The sequence below is a fragment of the Hypomesus nipponensis genome, chromosome 14, assembly GCF_054491055.1.
Source record: "Hypomesus nipponensis isolate SF chromosome 14, ASM5449105v1, whole genome shotgun sequence".
In the NCBI taxonomy this organism is placed as follows: Eukaryota; Metazoa; Chordata; class Actinopteri; order Osmeriformes; family Osmeridae; genus Hypomesus; species Hypomesus nipponensis.
This window is the reverse complement of record NC_140374.1, coordinates 19435241-19449926: the sequence shown is the minus strand read 5'-3', so window position 1 is coordinate 19449926 and position 14686 is coordinate 19435241. Positions and strand designations below refer to the sequence as shown.

The window sequence follows — 14686 nt, the reverse complement described above, 5'->3', positions numbered from 1 at the left end:
AATAAAACACCCAAAATCTTAAAATTCTTTATTCATAAACTTGATGCAAGTTTACTAATTGCTGTACATGTTCAAAACATATCTTAAAATGGAAAGAAAAATAAAACCAAAGCATGCCAATGGTGCAAAACTTGATAATCTGTTCACTATATGTTGGTGCCAGGAACAGAAATTACAATTGGGATAGATTAAATTTTTCAATACACTGTCCAGTTACAGAGAAGCGTGCAAATCTATTCACCACAGCAAGACTATCAAAACTGGATGATCTCTTAAACCCACCCCCACTGACTTAACTGCTGGTTAAGTGAGAAATTGTTACATGGCTGTGTCAACAGCTTCCACTTGTTTGTAATGACACCCTGAACTGATCATGGTTTACCAGTCTTCTATTCCAGGCAGTAACTGGACAAGGCTTTGGAGATGAGCATAGCTGTTGGCAAATTTTCATGAGATTTTAAACCCTCCCCCTTTGTTGGCCCGACAAACTGCAGAACCTGTACGAGTCAAACATTTTACACAATTTATACAATACAGAATTACAGAACAGTTTGCCCAAACAAAGAAATATTTTTGATATGGAAATCTGACATTCCAAACTTGATTTGTGTTATTATGTTGACCTCTCTAGGCACGTTTTTTTTTCAGTTTGTGCAAATGCCATTTCCATTAATGAGGGACATTAACCATCCCTACAAAAAAAAAAACACAAAGTTAGTTCTGTGTGAGGATGAAATTGCTAACTTTATAGAAGCCAAAGCATTGGGTCGACATCATGCAAATTGGCCCTGTTAAATTGTGTAATCTGACCTACAAATTACAAAACTCACTCTTTGCTGACCACGCATGACATAAAATCAACAGGGACAAAGCCACATTATGAAGCTCTTAACGAAGGTCATCTTTGAAAATTGAGTAAATAGGAAACGAGAAACGCAAAGTATTTCAAGGTAATAAACCGAAATGCAGTGTTCATGAGTCGATCCCTTGCAAAGCATACAGTTTGTTTACCTGAGTTTTGCCAGTTAAACACCACATCTTCAGAAAGAGGTAAAAAAATAAAAATAAATGCACAAAGACCTCATAGAACAACAGTCTATTTTCTATTACCATGAAAACTATATAGCACTGAAAATGTGTATATTTTATGTAAAGAAAATAACTGAATGGTAAGGGCATCCTAAATTTCTGTTAAGAGCAAGTACAGTGATAATTTCCAATATAATACACACCAAACGAGTTATCATAACATATCCTTGGTAAAGGGAAAAAGCCCTGCTCTTCATTCTTAATACTCAATTACACTATTTTACTTAAGGGCCACAGGGGCTAAAAGGGTGCTCTGAAATCCTTGACAGAATAAAGTTGCAAGTGTGTTAAGGGGGGGGGGGGGGGGCAGCTACCATAATTACCTTTAAGACTGAGAATATGTAACAATTTTGCTGCAAGAATGTAGAATAAACTGTACAGATCCACAAATACCACAAATAACTACTTTAAGGCCCCTTTCTGTTACAATAGCTAACCAGTGAACCATGGTTTAGCTGTTTAATTGTACAACCTAACCTGTATGTTCATGGAGAAAAGGCAATACATTAACCATTATACAAGTTATCTGGGAGATCAAACAATAGCAAGGGAGGTCAAAATACTCTCAAAATTATTTTAGAGACCCATGTTTTGCTCTTATGGTATAGAACAGGGTTCTCCAATCCTGGTCCTCGAGGGCCGCTATCCAGCATGTTTTAGATGTTTCCCTGCTCCAGTACACCTGTTTCAAATGAATGGGTTGTTATCAAGCTCTGTGAAAGCCGGGTAATGACCATTCATTTGAATCAGGTGTGCTGGAGCAGGGAAACATCTAAAACATGCAGGACAGCGGCCCTCGAGGACCAGGATTGGAGAACCCTGGCATAGCATAACTACATTCTGGATAAGCGCATCACTACTTCCAAAAGTTACATTTTAGACAGGTGAATCCATTCACAAATGCTGTTTGCAGCTCAGTCTCAATAATGCATTGCAAGGATTAAGCTTTACTTTCACAAACGTTGGTCTTGTGGTAATTGGGTAAATGGCCTCGTGCTACAAGATAGTGCTAGAATATAGGGACTGTGCTATCCAATCAAATTTCCAAGACCACCCCTGCGCACTCACCTTTCAGTAACATTCTTATACAAGGATCATAAATCCAGCAAGTATCATTTTCAGAGTACAATATGTTTTACAATGCATTTTGTACCAGTACATTTTACACAAAATAAGGAAAAAAAAGCCATCAATAGAATTTATAGCAGTGGCACATCACTTAAACATCTTCAGTATCCATCTTCCAATTTAAATGATTTCACAAAAGCTTTTGTTAAAATCCCTTTGCCTTGACTGTCAGAGCTGGCAGCTTGAACTAAAAGGAGGATGAAGATACAAACCAGTTTCTCTTTGACTTTGCCCCATCTGGTGTCAGATAGGTACTCACTTTGAGGATGGTCGAGCCCACTTTTTCAAGCAGACATGCGGTTTCTTCGCAATTTAAGGGGGAAAAGCTTTTGAGAAAAAAAATGAGCATATTTAAAGATGTACGACCGCTGCTGTTCAGCTCCTTCACCTTGAGGAAGTCGAGAAGGAAAGCAAAGCGAGGAAGGAGTCCCTTTCCCTCAGTGGTACAGCCAAATGAGTCTACTGAGTCAACAAGATGGAAGGATTTGTCAGAAAGTTTCCATGAGTACGATGATATACTCCCAGTTAGTCAAAAGGAACAAAAAAAAGTTCAAAAAAAAAAAAAAGCTTTTGACCCAAAGACATGTTCCCAGTGCATTAAGGAAGTGGCTTCTTATCCGTCCTCTTTAGGAGGTGTGTACCAGCCTGGTGAGGGAAAGAAGAACATACATGTGGACTAATGCACAAAATCAAAGATAATTCCTGCAATATTTTACGGAAACCAACCCGTACCATTCTTTTCATGAATCTGCACAAGGGATTTGTATGACTGTTGTGCTCTTGCAAGATTGTACTGATTCTGAAAGACAATAAAATGCATGGTAGGTTCACAACTTGATGTGCAGAAAAGAAAGATAGGTTGATCACAGATCGTATGAGACGTATGGCTCAACAAACGTGTCACCCAGCAGCCAGTACTCAAACGTAATAGTCAACTGTCAAATTATACACATGCAATGTTTTTTTCTGTTACCTTATTGGCTCCAAACTGCACTCTGGCTTTTCCCTTGACTAGGGTAGCATTAATCTGCATGATAACAGATTCTATGGAATAGGCACTGCTCCATCCCTGGTGCAACACACAAAATAACACAAAAATCACATCATGCAGTCAACTTAAGGAGTTAGGAGGGTATGCAAAAAAGTTAACAAAAACAAACCTGTTTTGTGAGCAGTTCCATACACAGGGCTCCTCCTCCAAGGACATAACTGAAATAGAATATGTAATGCAATAAGCAAGGACTGTCAGTATTGATTATTGAATGTTACAGATGTACAGATAAGTGTATTTCTTAGATGGTTATCAGTATTATTTTCATTTATATACAAATACAAATAATACTCATAACCATCTAAGAAATATATATATATATATATATTTTTTTTACAGCATTGTTTTCCACATCAGCATGTTTTCCCTCGTTTGCATAAAATATTGTCTAGGATCATATATCCAACATTTTATCATGGATTTATGCCATTCATTTTGCCGCATTTTTCATCATTTACCAGTGTAACTGTTCTAGTCACATTTTAGATACTATGTCTTTGGTATTCAAAAAAGGCACTGAGAGCTTACCCTCCAGAGAGCACAGGTGAAACTACTCGTACAAAAGGTGGATCAAAAGGAAAATTATCCTGCCAAAGCAAAACAAGAAAACATCAGTTCAGAAGCTATACATGTCCATGGGTGCTTTTCTGAAGTCACAGAAGACCACTTACTTTATATGCGAAATTTAGTAGAATGTAGTCCACGCCTTCCTTCTCTTTTAAGACCAGCAAGTCACTATGCAGGGGACTGTCTGGGTCTACCCTGTAAAGTACAAGTAACTGGACCTCAGTTGGATTCTAACACAGAAGCTGAAAAATATTAGAGTGATTTGTGTGTGTGTGTGTGTGTGTGTGTGTGTGTGTGTGTGTGTGTGTGTGTGTGTGTGTGTGTGTGTGTGTGTGTGTGTGTGTGTGTGTGTGTGTGTGCGTTTGCTTTTAGTACATGAGAACTTACGTCCTTATTTTGACATGCCACTCATATAGGCTGTCACTGACTAGTTCCACTGAATAAATACCTGCATCAACAACAACATACACAGGACAATAAATAAATATTTACACAATAGAAAATCAGTTATAAATAAGTATACCAATAAAAGGTTGGGGAATCCATTTGAAATAAACTGGCACTTGCCTGTCTTATAACTCTGTGATCTGTAGATCTCCCGGAGTTCCTTCATAAGACGATCAGAGGCTTGGACTGAACCAGAGACTGCACCCTGAAATATAACAACAAAATGGGTGGTCAAAACTGCCTGGATATTGATTACAATAATGAAACCACAATATCAAAATGTGCCCAATTACCCCCTCCCAAAAAAAACAAGAAAAGCACCTTACCGAATGAGCACTTACGTTCAAGTGGTCCTGCCTCTGGTTTTTACGAATCTTCTCCAAGATGGCCAGATTTTCCTTCTCTATTCCATCGTCCTCTGACTTCTTTCCATCTACGGGCTCCTCCTCTTTCATCTCATAATGGTCAAGATCCTCAATGTCCTGCGGCCACAGTTCACAGATGAATATTCGCACAGCGATGTCATCTAAACACTCATGAGGTCATAAGAGAGCTTAGATAATCACCTCTCCCATCTCTTCTTCCTCCTCCTCTTCAGATGTCACCTCATCCGCCGGCCCATGCTATCGAGAAGGAGAGACATTATATGGAGAGGCATTGAGAGCATTTGTTTAGCGTTATCGACCGATCTGAAATATATGATACTACCTTGCGCTCTGGGTTGATGGGCCCGGCTGGTAGAGGCTGATCAAGCATTTCTACATCAGGATGTTGAGGCAGGTTGTACAGGCGACAGAGGTCACATATGAGTCGCTTAAGCTGCTGAAGGAGCTGGAAAGTTACGAAAATTAAATAAATATGAAGATGTGTTCACATGCTTCACATAACACTGCACAACGATGCACATCAGCTGGGTCATGGTAGGGGCCTGTCCATGATTTAAAAAATGGATGGCATGATTCCAAGACCGTGGCAATCATGTGACTCACCAAAGAGCTGCCTTTCCTTACATCCTCCAAACGCTCCAACACTTCTGCAAGACTTGGATCATCAGAGTCAACAAACCATATTGGGGATGTTGAAGGATAGGACTCCTGTACAATGAAGTGGAAAGCAGATGACTGAATATAGGCTACATCTGAATTCCGCAAGTCATTTAGCACTCACTAAGGACAGCCCGTTTGTAAACTCAAGGAATGTCTTGACAGCAAAATGATTGACATTTAGTCTGAAAACACAGAGGGTGAGCAGCAGTCTTTGAGGAAAGCAGACTTCCATAAGTAAAGGCCATGCCAATGTGCTCACGGACTACCATTTTTCAGGATACATTTTTTATAGTTTACATAATCAATTTCCCAAATTAATTATAAGCATTGTGCTTGGTCTTGCCTGTCACCTTTAAAGTAGCCTTGGTTAACACAAATACATACATTTGCTAAACAAGGTATTGCTTTACGAAATAATATTTGTTGTCATGGAAGTCTACCACGCTAGCTACTAGCCAGTAAGCTACATGTAAACAAATAGCCTAAATCAGCTGGCTGTGAAAGCTTAAAGCTAGCTAACTGACCTAGCTTAGTCAATTTGATATTTCATGCCATGCATTGTTTGACAAATATTCCTTGTGCAATTGTCTGTTTATATGTAAAAAAAAAAAAACAAGTACTAGTAATAAATGTACAACATGCATCGTTAGCTAGGGAGAAGCTAGCTAACGATGGGGTTCCTTGATGGTAATCTATGCTGAGTGAGTGTAGCTGACGCTATGCAGAAATTGCCTTGCTAGGTTAGCTGGCAGCCAGCTAACTACGCTAGCTAGGCTAGCCTTGTGGGCAAGTTAGCTCGCCAGCTAGGTAACATTTCTTGTAAGACAAGACACAAACTACTTAACAGGCTGGATAAAGTTCACAATTTTTGCTGAATGTGGCAGTCTCTGATATTCTGATAAATAGCCAACGCTACGGTAAATAAGCAAATAAGCTAGAGGGTTTGTTGGTTTCTCTGGTGTTGATCTGAATTCCGAAATCGTCATTTTTGTCGCTTCCTATTAGCTAGCGAGTACCAGCAAACCCTGTGTTTGGTTTACTGAGCTAACGAAGCTGGCCTGTTCTTACCGTGATGTTGCAGTGTATTATCAGCAGCTTTTCCCCTGTTACATTGAACTGACAACTAAGCTCATCGGGCTTCCAGTCAATGATTCTGAATCGTTCGTGATTTGGGTCAAAAATTGACTCCAAAAACTTCAATTCGGCCTTCAGCCCCGAAACCGACATCTTCCACTCATCTCAAGCCAGGCCGCGGGGGAGGGGGGAAGTAGAGGCAGAATGCGACCGCGCAGTTGGGTCTGAATCTCGCACGTTAGCGTGAGAGCAACAACAAAGAATAGGGAAAGGGAAAATAATATATTACACCAGTGCCCCCCCCCCCCCCCCCGCCCTCGTTTAAAAAATAAAAAAAATAAAAACTACGAACATCTAATGATATATATTTTGCTATTGCCATTTTACTCAATTCCAACATACAAACTATCAGGTAACACGCCTGTCATTTTAGAAATAAAACAAGTCACGTGCATAGCTCTCAACAAGGTAGGCAGGGGCGGATCGAGAGACTTTCATTCGGGGTAGCAATGGAGTGGCAGAAGGAAGTTGTTGGGTGGCCTCCTGGAGGTGAATCAAACCCAAAGTAGGGAGGTACAGTACTATGGAAGTACCCTACGGAAAATGATTATTACATTGTAGTTTAAATTAAACAGTAACATTCATATTATTTATTGAAATGTTCTGTAATGTACAATATTTTTCCATGGGAAGATTGAAGTTCATGTTGTTTAATTGTAACTTGTTTCACTGCATGATCTTGTGGTTCTTCCTTTTGGGACCGTTTTTTCACAATGTATGCTTCATGTTTTGGCTACCCACAATGTTTGGGGCTATCTAGTTGTTATGATCAGAGACCTATGCACTTTTGTAAAGCTCTCTCTTGGAAGTCGCTTTGAATAAAAGCGTCTGCTAAATACATAAAAACAAAAATAATTGGGGTGGCAGTCTTTTTTATTGGGGTGGCAGCTGCCACCCCTTAGATCCGCCACTGCAGGTAGGATATTCATAGACGCCTCAATCTGCCTCACACATGTTCGCTCAACAAATCCTTTCTAATTAACCATGTAATGGCAAAGTATGTTGATACCCTCTCAGAACTGTTGTCACGGGGACATGAACTACGACTGTTTTAACATTGTTTTACATTTAATCAAGTTTAAAATTGACTACTCAACCATGCATGAACCCCAAAGACAGATTCGTGAATTAAGATTTATCTGTCAATAAAGTGTATGTGTGATCCAGACTCACAGAGTCCTGATGGTTGGTATATTTCAAGCACAATTTATTATAGTATCATATTAGGAATAAAATGCATTCCTGTTTTTATAATGTATGTAGATTGTATCAAAGTGTATTAAAAAAACATGAAGAAATGGACTACAGCGGTTTTGTGGCATTTAAGTGCACATCCCCTACTATCAAATAAACACAGTATAAATACAGTACATTCCTCAGTTTGGCCCACAAGACAACGTTGAGTCCAGTCTACAGATTTCCCCCGCCTCTTGAGGAAAAGTCACTGGTTTTCCTGAGGAAACAGCCAGTAAAAGAAAGAGTAAGTTGTAGTCATCGTGTTGGGAATAAAAAAAGAGTTTTTAGACTAAGTTAATCAAACACTCTCCAGGTGTCAATGTTTTGTCAAACTTTGTACAGTTCCCTGATTGATCATTTTTACATCTGGGAAAATTACCACTTTAACAAATAAAGCTTTTAAGATTGTAATGAATGAATAGGAGCCGTCAAATCACACAACTTTTAAAGACTGAAATTAACCAGCTTGACTTACTGTCATACACAGTTTTCATAAATTTGAGCTACTATGCAGCACCAGCAAATACTTCATGAGTGATGCATGCTTCATAAACATCAGCATTTTTGCACTGTTTGGAGCTGGTATTACCTGGTATGAGAGGGATTTTGGTTCCTGAGGATTTCAGAATGACCTGCAGAGCACAGGGTTTGGCATCTTCCTTTTCCCTCAGAATAATGCACACTTCCTGTCCCCTTACCAACCAGTCCATCTTAGCACCAAGGTAACTTACACCCCTTATACAAAGCTGAGATATGTCATTGGGCAGGAGTGGGGCAAAGGCAAGACAATCCTTCTGTACTCTGAAAAGACAAAACATAAGTGATAGAGTTAAGGTACACTCTTTTGTTGGACTAAAGCCCAATTTATACTTAGGTCGCAGACCCTTTTGAAAAGGTCGCCGACAGAAATGATGTCACGGTCGACACTTTTAACCATCGCATGGAAGTGTCACCTACCAGGAGAAATTTCTACTAGTGGTGATGTCGTCACATAGTGAAAATTCTAAATGGCCAGTTTCTCTGATTGATCACCTAGGCTGCAAAGCGTTAACAATGTAACCATAGCTATGAATGTAACGGTAAAATGATTCTGTTTACATCACGCGAACCTTGAGCACAGGCGACTGTTTGCCGAAGCATAAATGCAGCAGTCTGAGCGACACTTTTTTTTTTCGTCGGCGACCATTTCAAAAGTGTTGGCGATATAAGTATAAATTAAGCTTAAAGGTTTATGAAAAGTATGGTGAGAGGGTAAAACTGACCTGAAGCCAGTATAGCCAAACAGCACAGCTTGCAGAAATCCCCCCATGCCTGTGAGAAAGTTGACTGCACCAGAACCATCTGTTGACTCACTCCATACCTTAAAATAAAAGTAATTGAACACACATACTCACAAGCCATATTCATGGAACAAAGAGCGACAGAAAGAAGGAGATAGTTCAGTTCAGCGGGCATAATCGACATCACTCTAACCTGGAATGGGCCCTGGATGTTTTTGAAGCACTTCTGAAGTTCTTGTTGAGCTTTCTCAGCCTCTCCAAGCTCCAGCCAGCCTACTGCAAACATACTCTTGCAATGGGAGAGATAAACTCAAAGCATTACATGTTACTGTTGCATGTATTATAATTGACATTTAGAGTGCAAATTAGTCGGTAATTTACCCATGTCATGGCTGGACCATGGGGATCTGTGACAGCCTCATATAACTCCAGGTCATTCCTTCTGACCTCTGGAGTCATTGGCAGGCCCAGAGGATAACCCAACATCACTGTGTCTGCCTGCTTCACTGGGTGACCTGGGAAGCCGACAGCACATTTAACATCACTATAAAAAAGAACTTCATGGTATACCATCCTAACAATGGACAAAGCTATCGTCTGAGGTTTTAAAATCTGGACCAACAGATAGCTTCTTCCCGTAAACTTTGATTGACAGTCAATTAGTTATTATTCATTATTCAGTTGACAGGACTTTTTACAGAGAAAGCTCACCTTTCTTATAGCCATCAAATTCAGGGTGATATTTAATTTCTGGGTCAAATGGAATTTTGATTCGGTCAGCTATCTGCTGCCACTCTGGGGGTGCTGGGTAATGGAGGAGACCAGCCAACTCCACAGCAAACTGGAGACTAAGAGACAGAGAATATTAAAATGTCATGCATTTTGGGTCCTGGTGAATGAGCACATTTTTGTACCTGAATTTGGCCACTGTGTTAGTGTACACAGAGTTGTTGACATTGTAGTAATACTCATCAGGTGGCATGACACCTGAGAGACAAGGAAACAAGTTGGACAATGAATGAAAAGCTATACATATTAACTTCTCTAAAATCAGGGCATATTTACACAATTGTTTTGGAAGTGTTCTATGGTATTCTTAATACTTCAAGGACAGTTATATCATCAGAAAATTTGAAATATTGCCCGTAAAGTGGCTTCATACAATATCGTCAATGTCACTTTACCCAAGATGTGATATTTCTCGTCTTCTGAGTTCCAGGTTACTCTAGAAACCCAGTAATCTGCCACCCCCCAAATCACTTCACTGCCTCTGCCTTCAGTGAACATGGACAGATCCTGGAACAGTCAGACAAAGCAACTGTACAAAGGTGGACAGAGGACAGAGACTACACTCGCGAAACGAACAACACGGATCATGTAAATACCTGTGTGAGGTAAAGGTAGTGTTGAAAAGCAAGGGTGATATCTCCATTGATATGGATTTCCTGTTTTCCATAGATGTCCTCGGGACAAACCTCTCTTCCTGACACAGCACTCTCCCACGGGAACTTGAGTCCCTGTTAGGATACCATCTGTTCAAAAGAAGGTCCACTGCAGCAGGCCTTATCACATCACACGAGCGTTCACAAGATTTGACTGATTCAGAGATGCTTTCATGAACCCTTTGGTAGATGGTTAGAAGTTAGATCTCCAGGCGTCGTTCTTTACTAGGGGTGGGAATCTTTTGGTACCTCACGATTCGATTCGTTGGGGTTACGAATCGATTCGAGATTCTTTGGGATTTTTAATTTAAAAAAAATATATATGATATTGATTTTTTACATTTGTGAATCAAAGTGTATCGCTAGAAGACTGAATCGCGATTTTTCCTCCACCCCTATTCTTTACCTTGTATCCCTGCTTCTCTGCATTGTCTTTGGCACCGTCCACTGTGCTCACCCTATACTCCAGCACAGCCCGGGCAAACTTAGGGTAGAAGAGAGCAATACTGGGATACATCCATGTGTCCTACACGGGGGTGAGAGAGGGATGGGGTAGATACGATTTTACCCATTGGCTCCACATCTTTGTAAAAGCAGCAGTCACTCTTTGAAGTTTACAGTAGACACAAATCTCACCTGATCCCAGAACACGTGACCCCAGTAGTCCTGCCCCTCCCCTCCATTAGACAGACCTCCAGGACTGACCCCCCCAAACTTAGAGGCCTCATGTAGGTAAGGGAAGGCACTGATTAGGTAAAACATGCAGCCAATCAGGGCCCTACTAAGTGTATCAGGTCCAGTTAGCTCCACCAAGCTGTCCGTCCATAGCTCCTCCCAGGCCCGCTGGTGGGAAGGACAAAGGTCCCCAAATTCCATCATCTCCAGACCTCTGTCATAATGAGCCTCGGCCCCCTCTGCACTGTTGGACAATGCTACAATGAACCCCCAGCGAGACTGACTCTGCTCCGGTTGCAAGGTCAGAGAGGGCATTGTAGGGGTCCATATCATGTGTACACTGGTACATGTACCTCCAGGGACCTCAGCTGTGGTGGTCTGTCCATGAATGTGCCTGGTGGATTAAAAAAAATACAGTGTGGTATCTAAATGCCAATCTGACTCTTAAAGAAAGGAAGAATGTTCCCATTAGATAACCATTTTTCTACACACAAAAAAAGTATGTTTTCTTTGTTTTTACACAGAGCATATCCTCACCTCCCACCTTTATAATCTGGTGCAGACTGGAAAATAATGTCTTTACTGTGAGGTGTGTATGAACTTTTCAGCTTCACCGTGACTGATTCCTGTGAGGCTTCCTGACGCACCAGCAAAATCTCCATGACCAACAGGTTGGTATGGTGCCGATGAGCATAGAAAGACTGTGAAGCAGTGACGCTAGCAGTGCTAAACGAGTGTGTGAACACACCTGTGAGGCAAACATATAAGAAAGGGAGACAGAGAAAGAATAGGAGTGATGCTATAAGCAGTAGATACTAATTCATAGCAGCAGTGCTCCAGTTTATAGTCTATGCCAGGGGTCCCCAAACTTTTTCCTGCAAGGGCCAGATCATTTTTAATTTCTTGGGGCCGGGTCGGTCTGTAACAGAAAATGACATGGGCCGGAGTAACTACCAGTATTATTGTGGAGATTTTATTATAAGGGAAATTTTAATAGGTAATAATTAAGGGAAATTTTAGTTTGAAAGCCAACCTTCATTATGAAATACAGATATGATATATGATTAAAACATATAGGCCTATTTAAAATTATATTTTTAAAATATGTCTCTGGCATTGTTCAGAGGGCTGGTCCAAATGTGTGAGCGGGCCATATTCGCCCTGCAAGCCGTAGTTTGGGGACCCCTTAGCTATGCCAACAGTAGACTCTGCGTCATGGTGAATTAGTAGAAGGAAAAACTGTGACCAGATACAGTATCAAAAGCACAAAGCCTACAGGCCGACTATTACCTGTTCGGGTGTTAAGGGTGTAGGTGTGCTTGCTTTGCTCCTCTGTCTCCATGGTCACAGCAAGGGGGCAGGGAACATCTGCCCGGTGACAGTCCCCACTTTCGCCATTATACACTCCACCCATGTGCATGATTTTGTTATACACTGTCCAGCCAAGCAGCCCATTGGCCAGTGGAGGTAGGTAGCGGGGGTCATTGGGTAATGTATCTGTGCTGAAGATGTAGGGGTCTGGTTTATCAGTGGCCATCGTGTGGAGGTGCGGTCCACTTTGAAAGATTAAAGGTTAAACAATAAAGTACCTGGAACAAAAGTCACACACAGACACACACAACTACCATAAAAAATGATATTATAATCATATTGGCTAAAAGTTAGTACTTATGTCAACAAATGACACAAACTTGACAGTTCACAAAATAACTTCTGCATTGGTAGGCATCAAAGGTTAGTATAGTTACGCATGATTGGCATGATTTGAGAGCGAGTTAAACATTGGCTAACAGCGACAGATTCAAGCCGTATGAGTAAAATGGATCACCTCACCACAAAACAATGAGACGCAAAATATACTGAAATACCAATATCATTTCAAAAGAGATGAGTAAAATAATATAGAGAATCCGTAAAAGTCTCAGAGACAATGTCAAAGTGTCTTTACTTGCCACTCTAGAAAGGACAATTTTGCAGTGAACACATGGAATGTATTTTCCATGAAAGTCCTTGCAATATTCTCATGGTCTTGTCGCACTCTTACGTGAAGAGAAGGGGTGCCTCCGTATGCAAAAGGAGGAACGCTGTGCAAAAAGTAACATTGACGATTTGATGATACGTTTACTGTTACCGTTGCAACGATCAATCTGAGTAATCCGAAGAGAAACCGTGTGTTTGTAAAAAGAAACTAGTAAAACTGTGCTTCCAACCAGTTTTGCTATGTCGAGTAGGTGGGACTATGCTTGTGGTCATAACCAGACTTCGGTAAATTCGCATGTCTGAACAGGATTATGAGAGTGCGGATTGGATTTATTTTATGGATGTATTTTTGTTGAAAAACGTGTCCATCAAAAGTTCATAGGTTATCTCGAAGTAGCCTACTTCTTCAGTTTTAATCAGCAATCCATGTTCACACCCTAATTTCCGACAGATCCACATATATTGTACACTTTATTGTGGTACATTGGGTAGAGTAATTTTCCTGTATACAACCTACTTGGATTGATTTGAAAGATAATCAAAGAAATGACCCAGTGACATGCAGGTTGCTGTGTCAAACTGACCTAAAAATGTGAATACAATACAATACATTAATAGCCTAAAGTTATGACAGAATGGTCCTTATTAAATAAATGTGAAATCAACCAGGCAACTGCATCATGACAGAGGCCACCTCAATATCCTCCTACTTTTATGGGCTTCATCGACAGTTCAAACAGCAGTGAAGCAGAACCATCTCTAGGTGGCATAAAGGAGCTGTTTGGAGTTTTACTGGCTGCATGCCGTGGGTCAGAGCCACAAACCCTGGGAAAAGAAGTGCTTTGCCCATATAAGGTTGCAATCCATCCGCTTCCCTCTTCCTCCCTAGCTCCCTTCCTCTCTCTCTTCCTCCGTCTTTCTCAGACCTAAGGGATATTTACAGAGAGTGTGCCTCGGCCAGTTCAGCCTACCTTATTAGGAGCTGAGCTTGTTGTCAGCAATTCCATCCCTACAGGACAGTGGTCTATCTCTGCTCATGCACAGATGAGACAAGCAGATGGGAGTGTGGGAGAACGACAGCTTGATTCCTATGGATGGGAACTCCATCTTTGTCCGGGGTCTCATGATTCTACATAACATCTGGCTCCTTGCAATCCAAAGGACACAATACGGACAGTATATTTCAAAACGTACACTTTTAAATCTTTCATAAATTGAACCAACACATCTCAGTGGTCTCTGTGTCAACCCGACCAAATCTTCAGTGCAACTTTGTGTGGGAATGTCAGGGAAATTATTCCAGCTGTTCCTCTACTCATTTTTTTCACTCCATCCGAATGATGTCGGACATCTGGCTACCAGGCCCATAAGAGGATGGGACACTGTTATGGGGGTGGGGGGATGAGGAGGACGCAGCAAGTAAGCCAAACTTTCAGATGCTCACAAATGTCAGACAGATTGATGATACCACTGGTTGCAAATGCACAGACATGTTACCAAGAACAGTCAGGCATTTCAGGGAGCTCGGACAGTGTCTATAGGAAGCTTGCTACCATCCTCTGGAGACAAAGTGAGAGATTAGTTTGTTATCTGTCTAAATGCTTGAAAGGA

At 40.9% G+C, this 14686-nt stretch overlaps 2 protein-coding genes across 6 annotated transcripts; both read right to left on the bottom strand.

Annotated features, from left to right (window-relative positions):
* Positions 1–13: 13 nt before the first annotated feature.
* LOC146259048 (ubiquitin-conjugating enzyme E2 Q2-like) lies at positions 14–6645 on the bottom strand. Of its 2 annotated transcripts, none has more exons than XM_084672235.1 (13): positions 6397–6645; positions 5272–5376; positions 4991–5113; positions 4849–4905; positions 4609–4764; positions 4403–4487; positions 4223–4283; positions 3940–4030; positions 3797–3855; positions 3378–3426; positions 3191–3286; positions 2950–3016; positions 14–2862 (listed from the first exon to the last, which is right to left on the bottom strand). In XM_084672235.1, exons 1-13 carry the CDS (start codon positions 6553–6555, stop codon positions 2831–2833), a joined length of 1140 nt encoding a protein of 379 aa, XP_084528361.1. In that variant the 5' UTR covers positions 6556–6645; the 3' UTR covers positions 14–2830. The 2 variants fall into 2 exon arrangements, with proteins under 2 accessions (XP_084528361.1, XP_084528362.1); XM_084672236.1 differs by having other exon boundaries at positions 4624–4764.
* Positions 6646–7317: 672 nt separating this feature from the next.
* pgghg (protein-glucosylgalactosylhydroxylysine glucosidase) lies at positions 7318–13321 on the bottom strand. 4 transcript variants are annotated; one of them, XM_084673125.1, is made up of 14 exons: positions 12929–13321; positions 12386–12684; positions 11633–11843; positions 11057–11489; positions 10827–10946; positions 10364–10495; positions 10163–10274; positions 9893–9965; positions 9690–9826; positions 9360–9493; positions 9172–9267; positions 8961–9058; positions 8288–8499; positions 7318–7915 (listed from the first exon to the last, which is right to left on the bottom strand). In XM_084673125.1, exons 2-14 carry the CDS (start codon positions 12630–12632, stop codon positions 7839–7841), a joined length of 2082 nt encoding a protein of 693 aa, XP_084529251.1. In that variant the 5' UTR covers positions 12633–12684; positions 12929–13321; the 3' UTR covers positions 7318–7838. The 4 variants fall into 4 exon arrangements, with proteins under 4 accessions (XP_084529251.1, XP_084529250.1, XP_084529253.1 ...); XM_084673124.1 differs by having other exon boundaries at positions 12386–12651; XM_084673127.1 differs by having other exon boundaries at positions 13140–13321.
* Positions 13322–14686: the final 1365 nt, after the last annotated feature.